This window comes from Silurus meridionalis, chromosome 17, assembly GCF_014805685.1.
Source record: "Silurus meridionalis isolate SWU-2019-XX chromosome 17, ASM1480568v1, whole genome shotgun sequence".
Classification (NCBI taxonomy): domain Eukaryota; kingdom Metazoa; phylum Chordata; class Actinopteri; order Siluriformes; family Siluridae; genus Silurus; species Silurus meridionalis.
In genome coordinates this window covers 17,219,332-17,235,664 of record NC_060900.1, presented here as the reverse complement: position 1 = coordinate 17,235,664, position 16,333 = coordinate 17,219,332, and the positions used below count along the sequence as shown (strand labels likewise).

General features: G+C 35.1%; 2 protein-coding genes across 2 annotated transcripts; one reads left to right on the top strand and one right to left on the bottom strand.

The window, feature by feature from the left end:
* The first annotated feature begins 160 nt into the window (after nucleotides 1-160).
* eps8l3b (EPS8-like 3b) lies at nucleotides 161-12,663 on the top strand. Its single transcript, XM_046871198.1, is given in 21 exon segments — nucleotides 161-426; nucleotides 1,067-1,150; nucleotides 1,622-1,689; nucleotides 1,782-1,846; nucleotides 3,083-3,241; nucleotides 3,395-3,544; nucleotides 4,123-4,214; nucleotides 4,330-4,453; nucleotides 5,119-5,226; nucleotides 5,229-5,243; nucleotides 5,319-5,439; nucleotides 5,523-5,593; nucleotides 6,021-6,095; nucleotides 6,292-6,437; nucleotides 7,727-7,898; nucleotides 9,319-9,350; nucleotides 9,651-9,744; nucleotides 10,187-10,291; nucleotides 10,416-10,501; nucleotides 11,614-11,746; nucleotides 11,869-12,663. Coding segments are annotated over 20 exon segments (1,893 nt in total). The 5' UTR covers nucleotides 161-426; nucleotides 1,067-1,115; the 3' UTR covers nucleotides 11,911-12,663.
* Nucleotides 12,664-12,665: 2 nt separating this feature from the next.
* On the bottom strand, nucleotides 12,666-15,975 carry LOC124399890 (glutathione S-transferase Mu 3-like). The gene is made up of 8 exons (XM_046871197.1): nucleotides 15,837-15,975; nucleotides 14,958-15,033; nucleotides 14,731-14,795; nucleotides 14,561-14,642; nucleotides 14,148-14,245; nucleotides 13,306-13,401; nucleotides 13,085-13,195; nucleotides 12,666-12,978 (listed from the first exon to the last, which is right to left on the bottom strand). The coding sequence occupies exons 1-8, from the start codon at nucleotides 15,870-15,872 to the stop codon at nucleotides 12,883-12,885; spliced, it is 660 nt and encodes a 219-aa protein (XP_046727153.1). The 5' UTR covers nucleotides 15,873-15,975; the 3' UTR covers nucleotides 12,666-12,882.
* Between the last annotated feature and the right edge of the window lie 358 nt (nucleotides 15,976-16,333).

The window sequence follows — 16,333 nt, the reverse complement described above, 5'->3', positions numbered from 1 at the left end:
TGAATGATGGAATTGTTGATATTCAGTACTATGACAACCATCATTTACAGTTTCCTTTTACATAGGCTAAGTTGTAAATGCTATCGATTATTCATTATCCTGGAGGGTGAAGTTCTAGCTGTTCTGAATTAATGCGTCACTCTAGGTCATTTGAACAGCATGGCAGAATAAAAGGTGTTCCCAACCTTTGGACCGAGGATGTTAAATTGGATTTTCCATTCCAGTAGCTCATAAACACTGACTTAAATCCGACCTGAGCACACTTCCTGTGTAATCGTACAGGTGCAGCTGGACTTTGCGCCACGGTTTTTACTAAACAAGAACATTCAGCAAATTGTGAGCTTTTCTTCTGGTGTGGTTCAATAAATAGTGGTTTAACAGTATTAATAATGGATTATTAAGGTCTGAAGAATACAGCTTCTCAAGGTAATGTACTTTTGGATATATCAGTGATCAGTCTAAACATTTGTTAAGGTGGGGTAGATTTTGAAGGCAAACTGAGTGAGATCAACTGTTAAACGTTTCTGATACTTTTATACATTAAGAAAATGCTCTTTTTTGCCACAAAGTGTGGTAATTTTCTGTAGTCTGAAATATGGTACACTAATATATTAAAATAATAAAATCAATAGTGAGAACTGAACTGAAAATCTTTTCGTTTTAAGTCTAAAGTTTTAGACAATGAACCACTTACAATGAACACTTACGAGGAAACTGTTGCTTTTGTTTAAGCTAAATAAAAAATAATAATGAATCCATTTTTAAAAATTCTATAGCTACATAAATAGTTACTATATAAAAAATCTGGAATTTTCGACAGCCATAAACTTGTACAAGAACTTGTGGTAAAACATATGTTTATGTATAAAATAATAAACTTGGAAAAAGGTCAGAACTATAATTCCAACATCTTCAATTTTAGTTTGCATTTGTTAAACACCATAAGACCTACCTTTTGGTTGCCAATGAAGCTTTTTGGGTAATTTGCTGTCAGTTTATTTATTATATTTTTAGTTTATTGATATGTCATTTTATACCCTCAATATGTTTCATATTTTTGGCTCAGACTGCCAGGTCAATTTCTTTTTTATGGTGTGTAACTTCAGAAAGGAAGAATGTTCATGAACAACCGCCCAACCTCCCCCTCAAGGTACGGTACTTGCTAAAAATAAATAAATAAATCTATTTTTAACCACAATAATCTGGAAGAAATTATTGTTTTAGGATGTTCTGGTTTATGTGGCTGCTTTTGTTTCATTTAAAAACATTGTTTATATGTTATCTATTTAAACTGAGGTATTTTCATGCTAAGGTTTTATTTACATATTTAAAATTTTCTGTTTGCCAGTTAGTTACAGTCAAGCTTGACCAGCATTAAAGTATTACAAATACATAACATTGGCAGAAACTAAAATATTACAGTGAAAACTAATAAAATGAAGCATATAATAATATATATATATATATATATATATATATATATATATATATATATATATATATATATATATATATATATATTTATATATAGTATTTAAAATAGTTTAGTGTGAAACCTAGCATTACTGTGCCACATGATGTGGAGTCCACATACCCAGATTGTATTGTGTTTATATTATAGAGGTTACTCATCAGAGGCATCCTCTCAGAGGTCTGATATGTCTCGTCCCAGTGCAAAATCGATCTATAGTGAGTAACAGCCTCAGGCCCTTTTTAAACCCACCCTCTACAACTACTGTGCAAATGGTGTCTCTAATTCCATGATTTCTGGTACTACACAGTGCAAAGAAAGGAATATTTGGAGGCCATAAACAGACAAGCAGATGCCTTTCAGTACAGAGTGGAGGTATGGAAAATTTAAATAAATAACCTGCTAACATCTTTTTTATGTTATGGTTCAAAAAGCAGATTTTGTGTGTAGACATTCTAACAATGTTCTTGCATAACATCATTTTTTTGTGAAAACTATTTATACCACAAAAATTGCTGATTTTTCTATTTTAATATTAGTTTACATGACTTTGCTTTACTGCATACATATCATTGCTGTAGTAGCAACTCATTAACAGGAATTTACAACGTGGATACACACAATATTTTTGAGAGGAAAGTTTTTTTGCAAGGAGTCGAAGTGTCAATGCTGAATTCCAGTCAAAAGCAAATCTGCTCATTTACACCACAAGAGTGTCATCAGGACAGAGGACTTTGTACTTTGTACTAATTTTCAAGAGTGGAAGAAAAAGTTAATAAGATGAATTGATAGTCACAAATTATTTCTGTAATAGCTCATATTACTGGCAAGACGTTTTTGGTGTAAAAATAATAATACTGTTGTAAGAAAGTAAGAAAGTTCAGGGTGGAAATGTGCCATCATGTACACATTAACAGGATGGGTGTGATTCATTACAGCCCATCATGGTTTTATTCCTTACCTGTTAGCTGGGTGAAGCTTTGTGAAATTACTGGCCACATGAATACTATATATCTTAAGTGGTGTATATTTACAATTGTAGAATATGGTAGACTTTTACTATAAAATAAGAGGTTAAGTTACACGCAGAAAACGGTTAAAACAACAGCGTATATATGCTACAAACAATCAATCAAACTTCACTATGGATAGATAAAAGTTCAGACAGTCTAAAGATCTACTCGGGTCTTTTTGAAAGATAACCCCCTGTTGTTGGGCACAACATAGAACATGTAAGAAATCTGCCAGATCGACAATCCTAATAAAATAAACAATAATTCATTAGGATAATTAGATAGTATATAAACTGCATAGCCCTGCTGTATTGTTCTGATTGTGAATATTTAATGTTTTCAATATTTTAGTGTCATTATTTAGCATAGTAGAGTACAGTGCAGTACAGTAGTGTCATTAGTATAGTATAGCATAGTATCCAGGAATGCACACAGTAATATAGGCCTCTGATCTACTCAGCAGGAAACGACACATAAATTGAACACATAGATTTAATACATACACTGCATACACACACTTTTGTATGTATCTGTATGTATGCTTCATATAGTATATAGAAAACCATCTTACATTTATCATTTATGATTTATTTCTCAGCATTTGTTCACATGTGAGTTAAATGGGAAGGGGGTGAGCACCACTGATGACTGCATGGTCAAGCTGAAGAGTCTGGAGAGCCGAGGGAAAGTGTGGGGTCAGGATATGATCCTGCAGGTGCAAGGCACCATCTTACAGCTGTGTGACGTTGAAACAAAGGTCAGGGGTCACCTGACAAGCTTTATTTCATTTTTAGGAATGACATATGAGTAAAGCGTAGTATTTAATGTGCTCTAATTGCACTGTTTCTTAGAAAATGTTTTGTACTTTTGTATAAAATCTTATACCCTTGTGATCTTGCTGACTGTATAGGAGGTCCTGGACTCACTTCCTCTTGGCAGTATCTCAGATACTAAAGCAATCCTAGACAGCTGCCCTTATGACTCCCTCTTGATGGTCACAGCTCAGGACAACAGCCGGAGGGCTCCAAATGTTTTCTTTTTCCAGTGTGAGGAAACTGGGGTTAGGACTTTAACTTTCATCGTTGCATATGCTTGCTCTTGTATAGCATTGTTGTTTTCTCCTCTATGAACCTCTTTTACAGATCAGTTTGCTAAAACATGGTTGGATTGTGCACTTTTTGAAAGTTTGTTAAGTACATCTCATATATTACTGCCCTCTGTACAATCCAACTCTACTCATCAGTGGAAAAAAGCCGACCGTAGGATCAAGGCTAAGAGGAAATTATTTTGTGTAGCAGATCCGTCTTTGGATCTTATCGTAGTGACATTGGCATGGCATGTGGCTTGGTATGAGTGTATGAGGTGAAGCTCATTTCTGTGGATTTAAACACCTCATTGTCATAGCAGGGTTGAGAAACAGCCACTCCATCAACCAAACAATGATGCATTGATTAGAAAATGTCAAAGTGCTTGAGGATGACCAACATCTTGTAGAATGAGATTTGGTGATGATCAAGGCTGGAATTTATATATTAAAACAATTAGTAAAAATAATAATAAAAAATATTTTGACTATAAATGCAAGGAATTGTTTTTACACTGATACACAATGTTGTATGCACTGCTGGATCTTTTCAGGCAGAGGAGGTGAAAGCTGATTTAGACAGAGAGATCCAGAACAGGTATGAAAGACCAGGATTTCCACCGAGTGAACCACCAGTTGACATTAGGTAGGCTGCTACATATCTGACAAGTGCACTTGGCAATGTGTCTACATTTGGGAAATGCATCATGCAGTTAATGAATTACTGTAGCTAATAGTAATATTAATAATGTCTTCTGCAGGAGTAATCTGGAGAATATAATAAGCCAGGGTTATTTAGGGGGTTTCCGCAGACCCCCTCCATTGCACTCTACACCCCTCCACCCGAGAATCCTCCTTCCCAGTCCAGCATCTACCAAGACTTTGGTAAAAAAAAAGATTCTTCCTAAACATGTAAAAATATAGAAAGTTGTTATCCAATTCTGTACAGAATGAAGAAAAATTAAAAACTGTCTTAAAAGCATGCTAGTTTGACAGAGCATATCTTCCAGCTGTCAAACTTACTGGATATAAAAATGTTCGTCAAGGGTTTTTAGGCAGTTAGCCTGTTCTTAGCATCCTAAAAGATCTTTCTTTAACAGTGGATTCCTCAGCTGTACATGGAGCCAATTTAGGTCCCTTCAGGTAGACAGATTGAAAAAGTAACCAGTAGAACTCTCTCTAAGGTGTAGGCATTATTGTTTAAAACAATCTGCTTTTCAGTGTATGTGAACCTGCTTTTTAGAATTGATTATATTAAAATTGTCATAATGTAAGATTTTGTAGGTTTTATATTCAGATTACATTAAGAAAGACATAAAACATGACACAAGCCTTAAATCAAGAGCATAACAGCGCTGTAGTAAAATATATATATATGAATTAATTGGTGGAATTGTCTAAAGTTATTGCCTGCTTTTTGTCAAAGAATGCATTCAGTGGCTAAGAAGCTCGTACTCCCTTTTCAATTTAGAACTTTATTCATGATTCGATCCTTAATTTTTAACAGATGTTATAACAGTGTTACTGTTTATTCAAAATTCTGTTCCCAGATGATCACCAGCCTCCAATGTTTCCACCCAGGGAGGAGAGCTATTACAATCAAGACATGCGTGAACAACCAAACCACACAAATCATCAGCCTTCTCCCCCTAACTTAGACATCGACAGGAGTGTGGTCAGTTTATCTTCAACTAATCCTGCCTTCTTTTCACCCGAAATCAAGCGTCTAAAATTTATCTCTTTCCCACAGGAAATATTTAATCATGTTGTGGCTGACATTGAGTTCTTTATTGGCAAAGTTGGAGGAGCTTTAGCACAAGAGCAAGGAAAGAAGAAAAAGAAAAAGAAAGGCAAAGGTGGAATAATATATGGTGAGCAACAGCAGTGTGGGCTAGGCTTTCATTAAAGTTATACACAAACATTTCTTAATAATTTGCTTTTGCTTTCTATGCAGGTGAAAACATTCCCTCTGTAGAAGAATTTATGTCCTGCCTTCAAAAATTTAAATATGGCTTTAATCTCCTTGTAAGTCAAAAACTTCACTCTAAAACACAAATCACTCTATTCCAAGAAAGTGTCTGAACAACTGCACACGTAAAATAAACTTTCTTTGTAATTCTAGTTATAGATAATGAAAAATCAATTCTGCAGACATTTCAACCTATTATTTATATTGGTTTTCTCTAAACTCTACTCTCTGTTTCTCTTGAGTAGAATCCAGTTTTAAAACTTTATCAGTATTACAGGAAATAATTAAAAATTTGGATTATTTTTATTTTTTATGAATGAAGCTGAAACATGTATATGAAGTGTATAATCAAATACTTTGTATTTCTCAGTAAATGCTTTAATCAGTACCAGTAACGTGGAAAACATCTGGACTGAATTGTTCCAGGTCTTGGTCTTGATTATTTATTGGGACTGAAGAATTGTCTTATTTTTCTTGTTATAGGGGAAACTTAATAAACACTTAGCCAATCCGGGTGCCCCTGAATTCATCCACAGCCTTTTCACCTCCCTTGGATTTGTGAGTAGCTACCAGTTTAAACAGTTTTCCTTTATAAAGGAGCAGCAAAAAGCTCAGAATTAATATTTACTTTGCTTACTGTTCGAAACAACAATGTATGAAACATTTTGAAATCCATTTTTCCTTTTCACATCATCTTGTCAAAACAAAATGTACCAGGACTCATGAAATAACGAACCTGTCTTTCTCCCTTAAGCTTGTAATGCAGTATCCTTCGGGGGTGGCTCCTTCAATTGTGAGTCCTCTACTTACAGAACAAGCTCTGCAACTCATCAGCCAGGTGGTGACTCCAGTGGAGGATCAGCTCTGGAACACTTTAGGAGATGCCTGGAATATTCCCAGGTCAGGCTCAAGAAAGGTGTTGATGTAGTGAGACTATTTTACAGATGATAAATACAATTCTCTTGGCTTACTACAATAACATGTATTTTAATGGTTGTATTTTAAACTAAAAAAATTGCCACAATCATTATTATTGAGTCAAACGCTAAGTTCTGGTATAAACAGACTATATACATTTTTTATTTTCCCCAAATAACTGTTAACTTGTTCTTTTTTCTCACTAATTGTTCAAGGAAAAACAGTGAATTCAAACCAAACAATGAAAATACCAGTGATCCAGTGTATTGGTGTAGACATTTGCTTTATTGCTGGGTTTGAATTCCAACAAAGCCACAGCTATTCATGAGTCCAAGAGAACATTGGCCCAGGTTTAGCTAGTCTCAGACATCTGTTACATTTACATGGCATAGTGGTGATATTTTGAAAGAAGTTTAAAGATGTTAAAAGGAGTGTTTTATCCTTTTCCATGGCATGTTGGTAGCTAGGGCAGTGGGAATAGCAGTGAGTCTGAAGATCACGGCAGAAATTGTACAAGCAACTACAAAAGTCACAGTGAAGCAAATCACATCTGAATTCAGCATTAGCCTGGAACATGACCTTTTAAAATGCATCATTATTGGAGTGACTATAATAATCAAAACAATGTCCTCCTCGCACATTAGGGTCTTTGATATACAATAATTGATTTATACTGCACATTATATATGGTAGACACATTGAGTAAACCAAAGTTCAATGAACCAAAGTTCATTCTTTCATGGCCACAGTTTATCCACATTTAGATAGAAACATCCAGTGTGATAATGTGCTGTGTGACAAGGCACATCGGTTCTAGGAATATGAGAGCATGTTATTTATTGCTCCTGTGAACTGCAATGAATAAAAGAGCATTAAAAGCAGTTTCCTCACACACACACACACACACACACACACACACACACACACACACATATATATATATATATATATATATATATATATATATATATATATATATATATATATATATATATATATATATACTGTATATAAATTATATATACATTTATATATAATGCTCCAAATAGTTTATAGATTTAACCCAAAGTGAGTATGGACAAAACCATTATTTCTTTACATTTTATATTGGTCTCAACTAGAGATTAACTGTAACATTTATTTATTAAATAACAATGTATTTAAATTTGTTACTTTACCAAATTAACTTGCAACTCTGTATTTATACGTGTTGCATAAAGGGTTTCAAGAAACTGTGCAGTTGTTTGAAGATTCACTCTTTTCATTCTTAGATCAAACTGGCCAAATGCAGATCAGATACCAGCATATGTTCCACAGTTTTATGATGGGTGGCAACCACCTGCACCAATCCCTTCCCAGTCAGGACCCATGAACCATTCTTTGTCAAGGAGCAACAGTCAGAGGTTTCCAGCTGAGAATGATGCACAGCAACGATCTGGACAGGTAAAACATGTTAAACATCTAACTATCAGCATTGTGAATAAGTCTACCTTGAGTGTAGATTTACAGTATTTTAATACAAACTAAGTAAACATGTAGTATATACACTCATCTGTTTTGCTATTCTATCTTTTCAAAATTTTATCAAATTCTAGATACAAATGTTGCAAAAACATTTATTAAGCAAATTTTACAAAGACCTTAAATTTTGCAAAGACCTTAAAAAGTTGCGTAACTACTATTGGTTCAAGTGCAGGTGGAAATTTCATGGTTTCACAACTAAACGTTCACTTAAAGGTGCTCTGTGCAAGATTTCACAACACACTATCAGACTATTGATAAGAAAGATAAGTAAGAAGACATTAGTCACCTACAATCAACAGGACATCATATCCACAGTGAAGTATTTACTGTAATTTTCGGACTATAAAGCGCACCCTAATATAAGCCGCACCCTGAATTTGACAAATATTTTTATTTTGAATATAAATAAGCTGCACCTGTCTATAAGCCGCAGGTTTCTACACTGAAACTAATGAACTTTACACAGGCTTTAACGAAAGACACTGTCTGTTACACGGCTTGTATCTAAACAGTAGCCTACCAAGAAAGTCATAGTTCACTGTCTTCCTCCTTCCTTGTTGTTTTCAGCGTGACGATTGATTCACATTTCCTGTAGACAGTCCGAGTGAGAGGCAGGTCAAACGTCAGAGCAACCTCATTCATATGCTTCCATGCAAACAGTCCTGGGGCATTTCACATAAATTAAAACAAGAATAAATTGATATACTGGGACACATTAGGAGTTTTAACCAATAAACTAAATCTGAGGAGAAGCTAGACATTTCAACAAGACACATAGAATTTAAATATTTAAAGACTTTTTATTTTTATGAAAGTGAAGGGTGCTTTCGCGGATATTTTTGACAGTGTTTTGAGATTTCTTTTAAATAAAGGATCCATCAGAATGACTCTTGTATCCTTAGAAATTGAAAATGATTTGAAAAGAAGAATGGGATAAAATTATACCACTATGCTGCAAATCCCTTATTAGCTTTTACCATCGACATCTCAATGCAACGACCATACCACTGCATTAACATTCCTAATTTGTGTCCCTGCCAATCAATATATGAAAATATATATTTCAGTATTTTTTATCAATATTTTTTCCTTAGCATTGTAATTTTTTACAATTATTTTTGGTAAATATTTTTGTTTACAATTAATAATGCATACTTTTTTGTTCATATTTATAAGCCTATAATTAAAAGGCATACGTTAAATAATAATAATTTTAAAAATGTGTCCTAATACTTGTGACCTAATACATCATTATTGCTAGGGTTGTATGTAATGGGTATTAGATGGCTGTAGTTTAATAGTGACATTATTGACACACGCTGTTTATTTTCCATTCCAGGATAACAGGCCTGTTGGCGCACCGCCTGAACGGTAAATACATTTTTTTTTTTTTTTTATAATACTGCTACTACAATAGTGATCATTCTGAGTAAAGTGGACAGTATTGCTATCTGAAACATAAAACAGTCATCTATGGGTTAGAAATCAAATTTTACATGCAAGTCTCACACATGAAGCTGTGTGGTGACAGTGTCTACTTGTAAATGTTTTATACAACTAAACTGAATAACACATACATTTAGAAACTTTGAGGTACTGGTAATGCCATTCCCATAAAATGAATCATATATAGTCCATATTATTCCAAAGCTGGGCTTTGTTGTCTTGTAGCTCTGGAGAACCCCCACTTTATATGCGAGTGATCTACGACTTCACAGCCAGAAACCGTCAAGAGCTTAGTGTGATGAAAGGTGAAGTGGTGCAGGTATGATCTACTGGTGGAAAGTCATACATACTTCATTCATTCACTCCTGTCTGCTTTGATTTAAGATTCTGTATATGAACACATTTTATAATGTTTTAGTTTAACCCAATTAATAATAATCAAAACTGTATTACATGGTGTCACCCAGAGGGGGATGAGTTTTTAAAAGTCTGGTTATTTCCTTAGATAGTATTTTAGCCTTCTATTTTAGTCTTTTACTAAACAGGAATGTTAACCAATATTTCTGTACATTTTGAATACAAGATTTATAAAAATAAAATTGGGTCTGACTGACTGGCCAGAATGAAATGTTGTCTTTTTTTTTTTTTTTTGCATACCTTCTGTCCCACAAAAACTACATTTGTTAGCATTGTTTGCTTAGCTTAAATCTTAGAAACACCACCCTGTATGTGAGAGGTTGTATGTGAACATGTTCCCACAGGTGATAAACAAGTCAAGGCAATGGTGGATAGTGCGAAACAATCGTGAAGAAGAGGGTCATGTGCCTCCAAATGTTCTAGAGCTCATGAATAGAGAAGAGCCAGCAGTAAGTTCATCTGTTTTTAGGGTGTTTTAAAGCATCATCATTTACTTTCTTATCGAAAATTCTAGAACGCAAATTGATACACAGGAGATGTTTAACTTTGTTCTCTCTCCTGCCATTTTGTCAGAAAATGAATCGACCACCACATTTCGACATGAAATCCAGCCCAGAGGAAGTCAAGGCCTGGTTACAGTACAAGGGCTTTTCCAACTTGTAAGGAATTGTTTAACATTAAAAGTGTATTAACCTTTAGAATAGAATAGCCTTTATTTGTCACATATACATTACAGCACAGTGAAATTCGTTCTTCGCATATCCCAGCTTGCTCGGAAAGCTGGGGTCAGGGCGCAGGGTCAGCCATGATATGGCTCCCCTGGAGCACAGAGGGTTAAGGGCCTTGCTCAAGGGCCCAATAGTGGCAGCTTGGCGATACCAGGATTTGAACCCCCGACCTTCTGATCAGTAACTCAGCAACTTAACCTCTGAGCTACCGCTCTCCTACCACACTATAATGCTGTTTCAGTACTAAAATACGAATTATATCACATCTTTCATCAAAAAGCTTGTGATTTAAATATATTTTGAAGGAGTTCTTTTTATATCTATAATTTCTATAGTGTTCGCTTTAAAATGAGTGTGGAGGTATAGTGTGTTACTCCATAACTAAGCAACAACCACCTATAGACCTCCTAGGTTCCTAAACCTCTTGGCACAGCTTGTTAAGTTTAGGGAGTGGCCCATGCTTGTCACTGGTTAACCAAGAAATACTGCAGCTGTCTTGACTGATAGCACAAGTATTTGCTCAGCTCTGCTCACCCTCTTTATTGTCATATGCTCCCTTCTGGTACCTGAATGCCTGTCATACATTCTGGTCAATAAATAACTGGACAGTAACAATTTTTTTTTAGTAATTTTGCCTCGTTACCACAATGGATTTTAAATGATTGGAGTGTGTCAAGTGTCATTTAATTGGATTTCTCAAAATATTGCATCAACCGTTTAGGAATTACGAACAAGTTCAAATAGTGCCTTTATTTTCCCAGGATCATAAGTAATTTAACAAACTGCATCCAAGTATTGATTTCTATTATGTTAAACCAGTTTTTTTTTACAGTATACAAATATACAGAAGCTGTACCTTTTACTCAATGCTACTGTTCATATCTTTCCACTGCTTTTAAAGGGAGCAAAGGAAAGAAAGTGCCAATAAATTAAATATTATTGCAGCTGCTGCACAGGCACCATATCCACTTATAACCCAATGCTATAAAACACAAATCGTAACCCTTGTCAGTGTTTTATGAGTGTGAATTTTTGGTGTGTAGGACAGTACGGAACCTGGGTATGATGAATGGAGCATTGCTTTTGGGGATGAAACGTGATGATTTACGAGCTGTGTGTCCAGAGGAAGGTGGTCGTGTTTTCTTCCAACTGCAAGCTGTTAAATCATCTTTGGCTGTATGTATAAACATGCACCCCCCATACATACACACACACACACACACACACACACACATATATATACATACAGCAGAACCTAAAGCCAAAGTAAGTATTTGTTTATGTGCATGTTTCTGCAGCTTGCCAGTGAAGCAGAATATAACCACTATAATGGACGCTAAGCCTGCAATCCTGAGCTCAGGTGACAGTGGACAGATGCCAGTTGACTGAGCCAATCAGAAGAACTGCACAGTGATTATATGCTGGCGTTATTATCGTTTGTTGGTTCATGAAAATAACTTTATATTCTGAAAATAAATATCAACTTAAGTTATACTCCTAGTACAATTTTAAATAAGTGGTTAAATACATTTATTGTGATGATCTTTGTTTATCTTATTTATATTCCACATTTGTCACAAAAACATCTAAATGTTTATATGAAAATAAGAGCAAAAGTATATATACACACATATTTAAGACATAGGATCCAATTATACTTTAGCCACTAGCACCAAAACACATTCCTAAGAAACCTTGATCATTGCTTCAAATCTCCATATTGTTTGTCTTTGTATATACACATCTCTATACATTTGAGTGGAAAACTTAGAGTTGTACATCATGTATTATTACAAAATATGCTCAATGCTCCCTAGAATGATTTTGCAACCTTGATAAATATCAGAAATGTCTTGACATTTGAATAAAAATGCATTAAAGAAAGTCACTGTAATCAAATATACTGAAGGAAACACCTAAAGAAATTTGATCTGATAACCTATGTGACATTCTGTAATGTGACGGTTTCTGAATCAGTGCTGTTTCGAAATATACTTACTATTTTGCAATTCACGGTTGAGTAAAGTGGAAATAAAGATCATCCAGTTTTTAATGTGTGAAAATAAAATTAAAGCATGACAATCTTGAAAACATCTTTTTATAAGTGCTTCTGTCTTTATTCATATTCTTTAGAAAATAAGTTGGTCTAATTTGTGTCATACAACATATGTTGGTTAGGCTATTTGCTTTTTTTTTTTATTGCAATATAAGGCTTTTAAAGGTGATTTGTAACATTACTTGGCAAAAAGTCCATTAATATTACCTATTATAACAGTACTTTAGTGCACCATCATTATTTATAGTGTCAGTCTTCACTCCTTCTTGTTTCCCCATTTCGCCATCTTGTTGTTTACAGGGGCTTTGATGAACCTACTTGATTTCATGTATGCTGAGATCTTCTCAAGTGCCTTAAATAGAATAAAAGCGCAAAATTTTGTCAATAATGAGCTTTTTTTTTGCTTAGTATTTACTGTTTTCTGACATTTTAAATATGATTCAGGAATTAACCCAAACCTCAAATCGGTCCAGGAGATCTTTGAGGTTCTTGAAGTTGTCCAGGCATTTGGGCTCAAACATGCGGTGCTGGTCCAACAATTCATACATGATGAAGTCCACAAATGTGATCTACACCAAAAGAATGAAGAATGTATGACAAGTAATGCTGCAGTCATGAGTCACTTTCAGTGTATACACATTTTGTCTAGTCAGCATGTTTGTGCCAGTAAAATCTTTACTTTATCACCAGCAAACCACTTCCTTTCCCCCAGAAACTCAGAAAATTGCTTCAGAATTCCTGGCAGTGCATCCAAGTAGCCTTGTTTTTTGTTATCCTGAAACATTAAAGACAAAATATATGATTGTATTGAATCTTATAGTAGAATACAGCCTTTATACATGATCATTTCAGAACATCAATTTAGAATCTCATGCCTACATTGTTCTTTTGAACAATACAAGAAAAGTAATAAATCTTTCTGGGTCGTCACTTGCAAATTTTAATAGGTTGACATTTTTCAAAAACTATAGCTTCAAGCTTTCTGATCGCTATGCAAATAAAGGAAGAGCTGGATCAAGTGCCATTTTAAACACAGCCAAATAAGAATAGGAATCTATTGGTTTATTGTTTAATTGCAAGCTTCTTTTTTGGTTCTGCTGCATTGTGTAGACAAGTGGGGAAAGACACGAGCAGCTTTATTAGTTTAAAATACAGGGTTATTCAGAAAGAATGATCCGATAACATGACGCATTGCTTCAGTTCTCAAGTATCGTCATGGAATTAGTCGGTGACCATTTGAAAAAGGAGTTATCCAACTTGATTGCGAGTATAATACTTGTGACTTGGCTGGAGTTTTGTATTACTTTTCCTTAATCAAATATTACGTAATGAAAGCGGCTCGTTCTTTTTGAATAACAACGTATTCTAGTTTAAAGGCGAGTGTCAATTTGGAAACAACTACCCGATATCCTGGGAGGCATAAACTACATACTTTGTATTTTACTAATCTGAACTGACCATCCAGGTAACCCAGCTGGAAATCTGATGTATAAACATAGGAAAAATACTCTAGAAACTTACAAAATCTAGATAACAGAGCATGACAAAACCATTGCGGAAGTCCATAGCCTGATTCTCTAGGATGTCCACTCTGATCATCTCGTCCTCCGTCTCCCCGCCTAGAGTCATGATAAATAAATGTAGACTAAATAAATTACAGTAGCGTGCATAACCTTTGACTAAGAGACTGCAACATATCAAAAGCTTGATTCTTAAAAGTACTGTAACACAAAGACCTTCAGTTCCAAGAAACCTAGCTGGAAATATTTGCAAGCTTTTGTGCTATGACAAAACTATTCACTTGTAAACACACTTGCTGTCACTCCTGCGTGGGCATGCTGTGGCATGATGCAGTTCCACAAGAATAAATCTAAGCCTTTGCTGAAAACAGCAACCACACAAAATATTAATGTGAATAATACGTGGTCCCTCACAGAGCTTGTGTTTGCGGGCAATGTAACGCATTATGGCGTTACTCTGCACAATCTTCCTCTCTCCATCCGCAAGGTAGGGCAGCTAAAAAAAAAAAAAAAGCAGAGCTATTGTAGGTAAATTCCAACACCAACATAAAAGAACAGGATAAAAACAATTTAACACCACTTACATTGGGAAAGTCCATTTTGAGTTTGGCTTTCTCATCAAACCAGCAGCTTTTATCATAATTTGGAGCTGTAATGAAAAGAGAAATACATATGTGAATGCATTTTCCACAGACAAACTGCTGCTGAAGACTATAAATCATTCTATTTTTGTTTTAATCCTCATCAGTTCAACTCATTGTAAGTTTCTCTCACACTTTATGTGAAGGTGCACTGAATCATGGCAATTTACCTTCACCACAAGAATAGAATTTATCCTCCCATTCAGTGCCAGTGTACTCTAACAGCAGGCGAATGGGCTGAGCAAGCTGGGAAACAAAACACAAAAGATATATTGAATAATGATGTTAATTATTTCTATTACGGCAAAGTAATACAAAGAAATATTCCAGTACTACCAACGACTTGCAGATATTATTAACAAGTGACCTTCAAGGGTTCAAATTGAGGGGTTTTTGAGGGGGTTGCACAACTTGCGTTCCCTTTTTTAAAATATTTTTCTCACAGTCCTTGAGTCTCTCCTGCTCTTTCACATCCTCGTCTGTACAATCTACTCAAACAGATCAGGTTCCTTCCATGTTCATTCCACCATCAACTACATTGTGTTGCCATCTTGTGAATTTCTAGCCTCTAATGAAACTCAAACCAAATGCATTGTACAACTTTTTCTTTTCTTTTTCAAATAATCCCTGTTTTTTTTTTTTTTTTTTACAGAACAGTGAAACCTGACAGCTATCCCTTATATTTGAAAAGCACTGAAAGTTTGGGTCATGAAGTTAAAGTGACAATGGAAATGTCCCACTGAGATATCACACTGCACACAATGCATAATCATATCCTGATGTTCACCAGATGTCAATCGCACTTCACACACAATTCAAACACTGATTCACTGCGGGCTGGGCATCGAACACCGTTTTTTTAATTGCAAAACACAAAAAGCTTTAACACAAAATCTAAGTATATAGTTAGTGGAGGAGGATTTACTCCTGTAGAGGCGCACTAGTGTTTGTAACTGTAACTCACCGCGATTACAAATGATCAATTAAATCACACACTGTGCTCAAATCATACTGATGTAAAACATGCATTCCCATTACTTATCTCTTACCCCTCGAATATCCCAGTAAAACAGCTTCATCGCCATCGCAGCAGCAACAAACGTGGATTCACACCAAAAACTGAAACGTGCAGCGGCTATTTTACTCGGCTTGATATCCAATCCGCGAGAGGCGCAACGTCACTTCCGGACACGCCCAAGCGCGATTATGTAAACCGTGGTAATCAACCGAGGTCGTAAAGGGTGTTTTTTTAGTCACAAAACGTGTGTTTACATGGCAAAATGTGCAGCTTTTTGCAGAATTCTGCTTCTACCTGTTATATTGTTGATTTCGTAATTTACATTTTGGTCTGTTTATGTCCCTGGTGTATGTTTAGGATTCAAGAGTTTATTGCTATATGTCAAGGAACCAGTCTGTTACACCATACAGTAAAACTCTGAATCCTCCAAGCAGCCTGACATGCATTATGGGTATATGGAAAGCCAAAAAATCAAGATTCAAGACTCAAAATACTACAAAGTTAGAATGCAGTTATTATGCAAATCCA

Excerpts from the sequence above, each read along its gene's own strand:
- LOC124399890 (XM_046871197.1), bottom strand. The coding sequence starts at position 15,872 with ATGGCGATGAAGCTGTTTTACTGGGATATTCGAGGG. Across the intron at positions 14,643-14,730 it reads TCAAAATGGACTTTCCCAAT|CTGCCCTACCTTGCGGATGG; the intron begins GTAAGTGGTGTT and ends TTTTTTTTTTAG. Across the intron at positions 14,246-14,560 it reads TGCCCGCAAACACAAGCTCT|GCGGGGAGACGGAGGACGAG; the intron begins GTGAGGGACCAC and ends TCATGACTCTAG.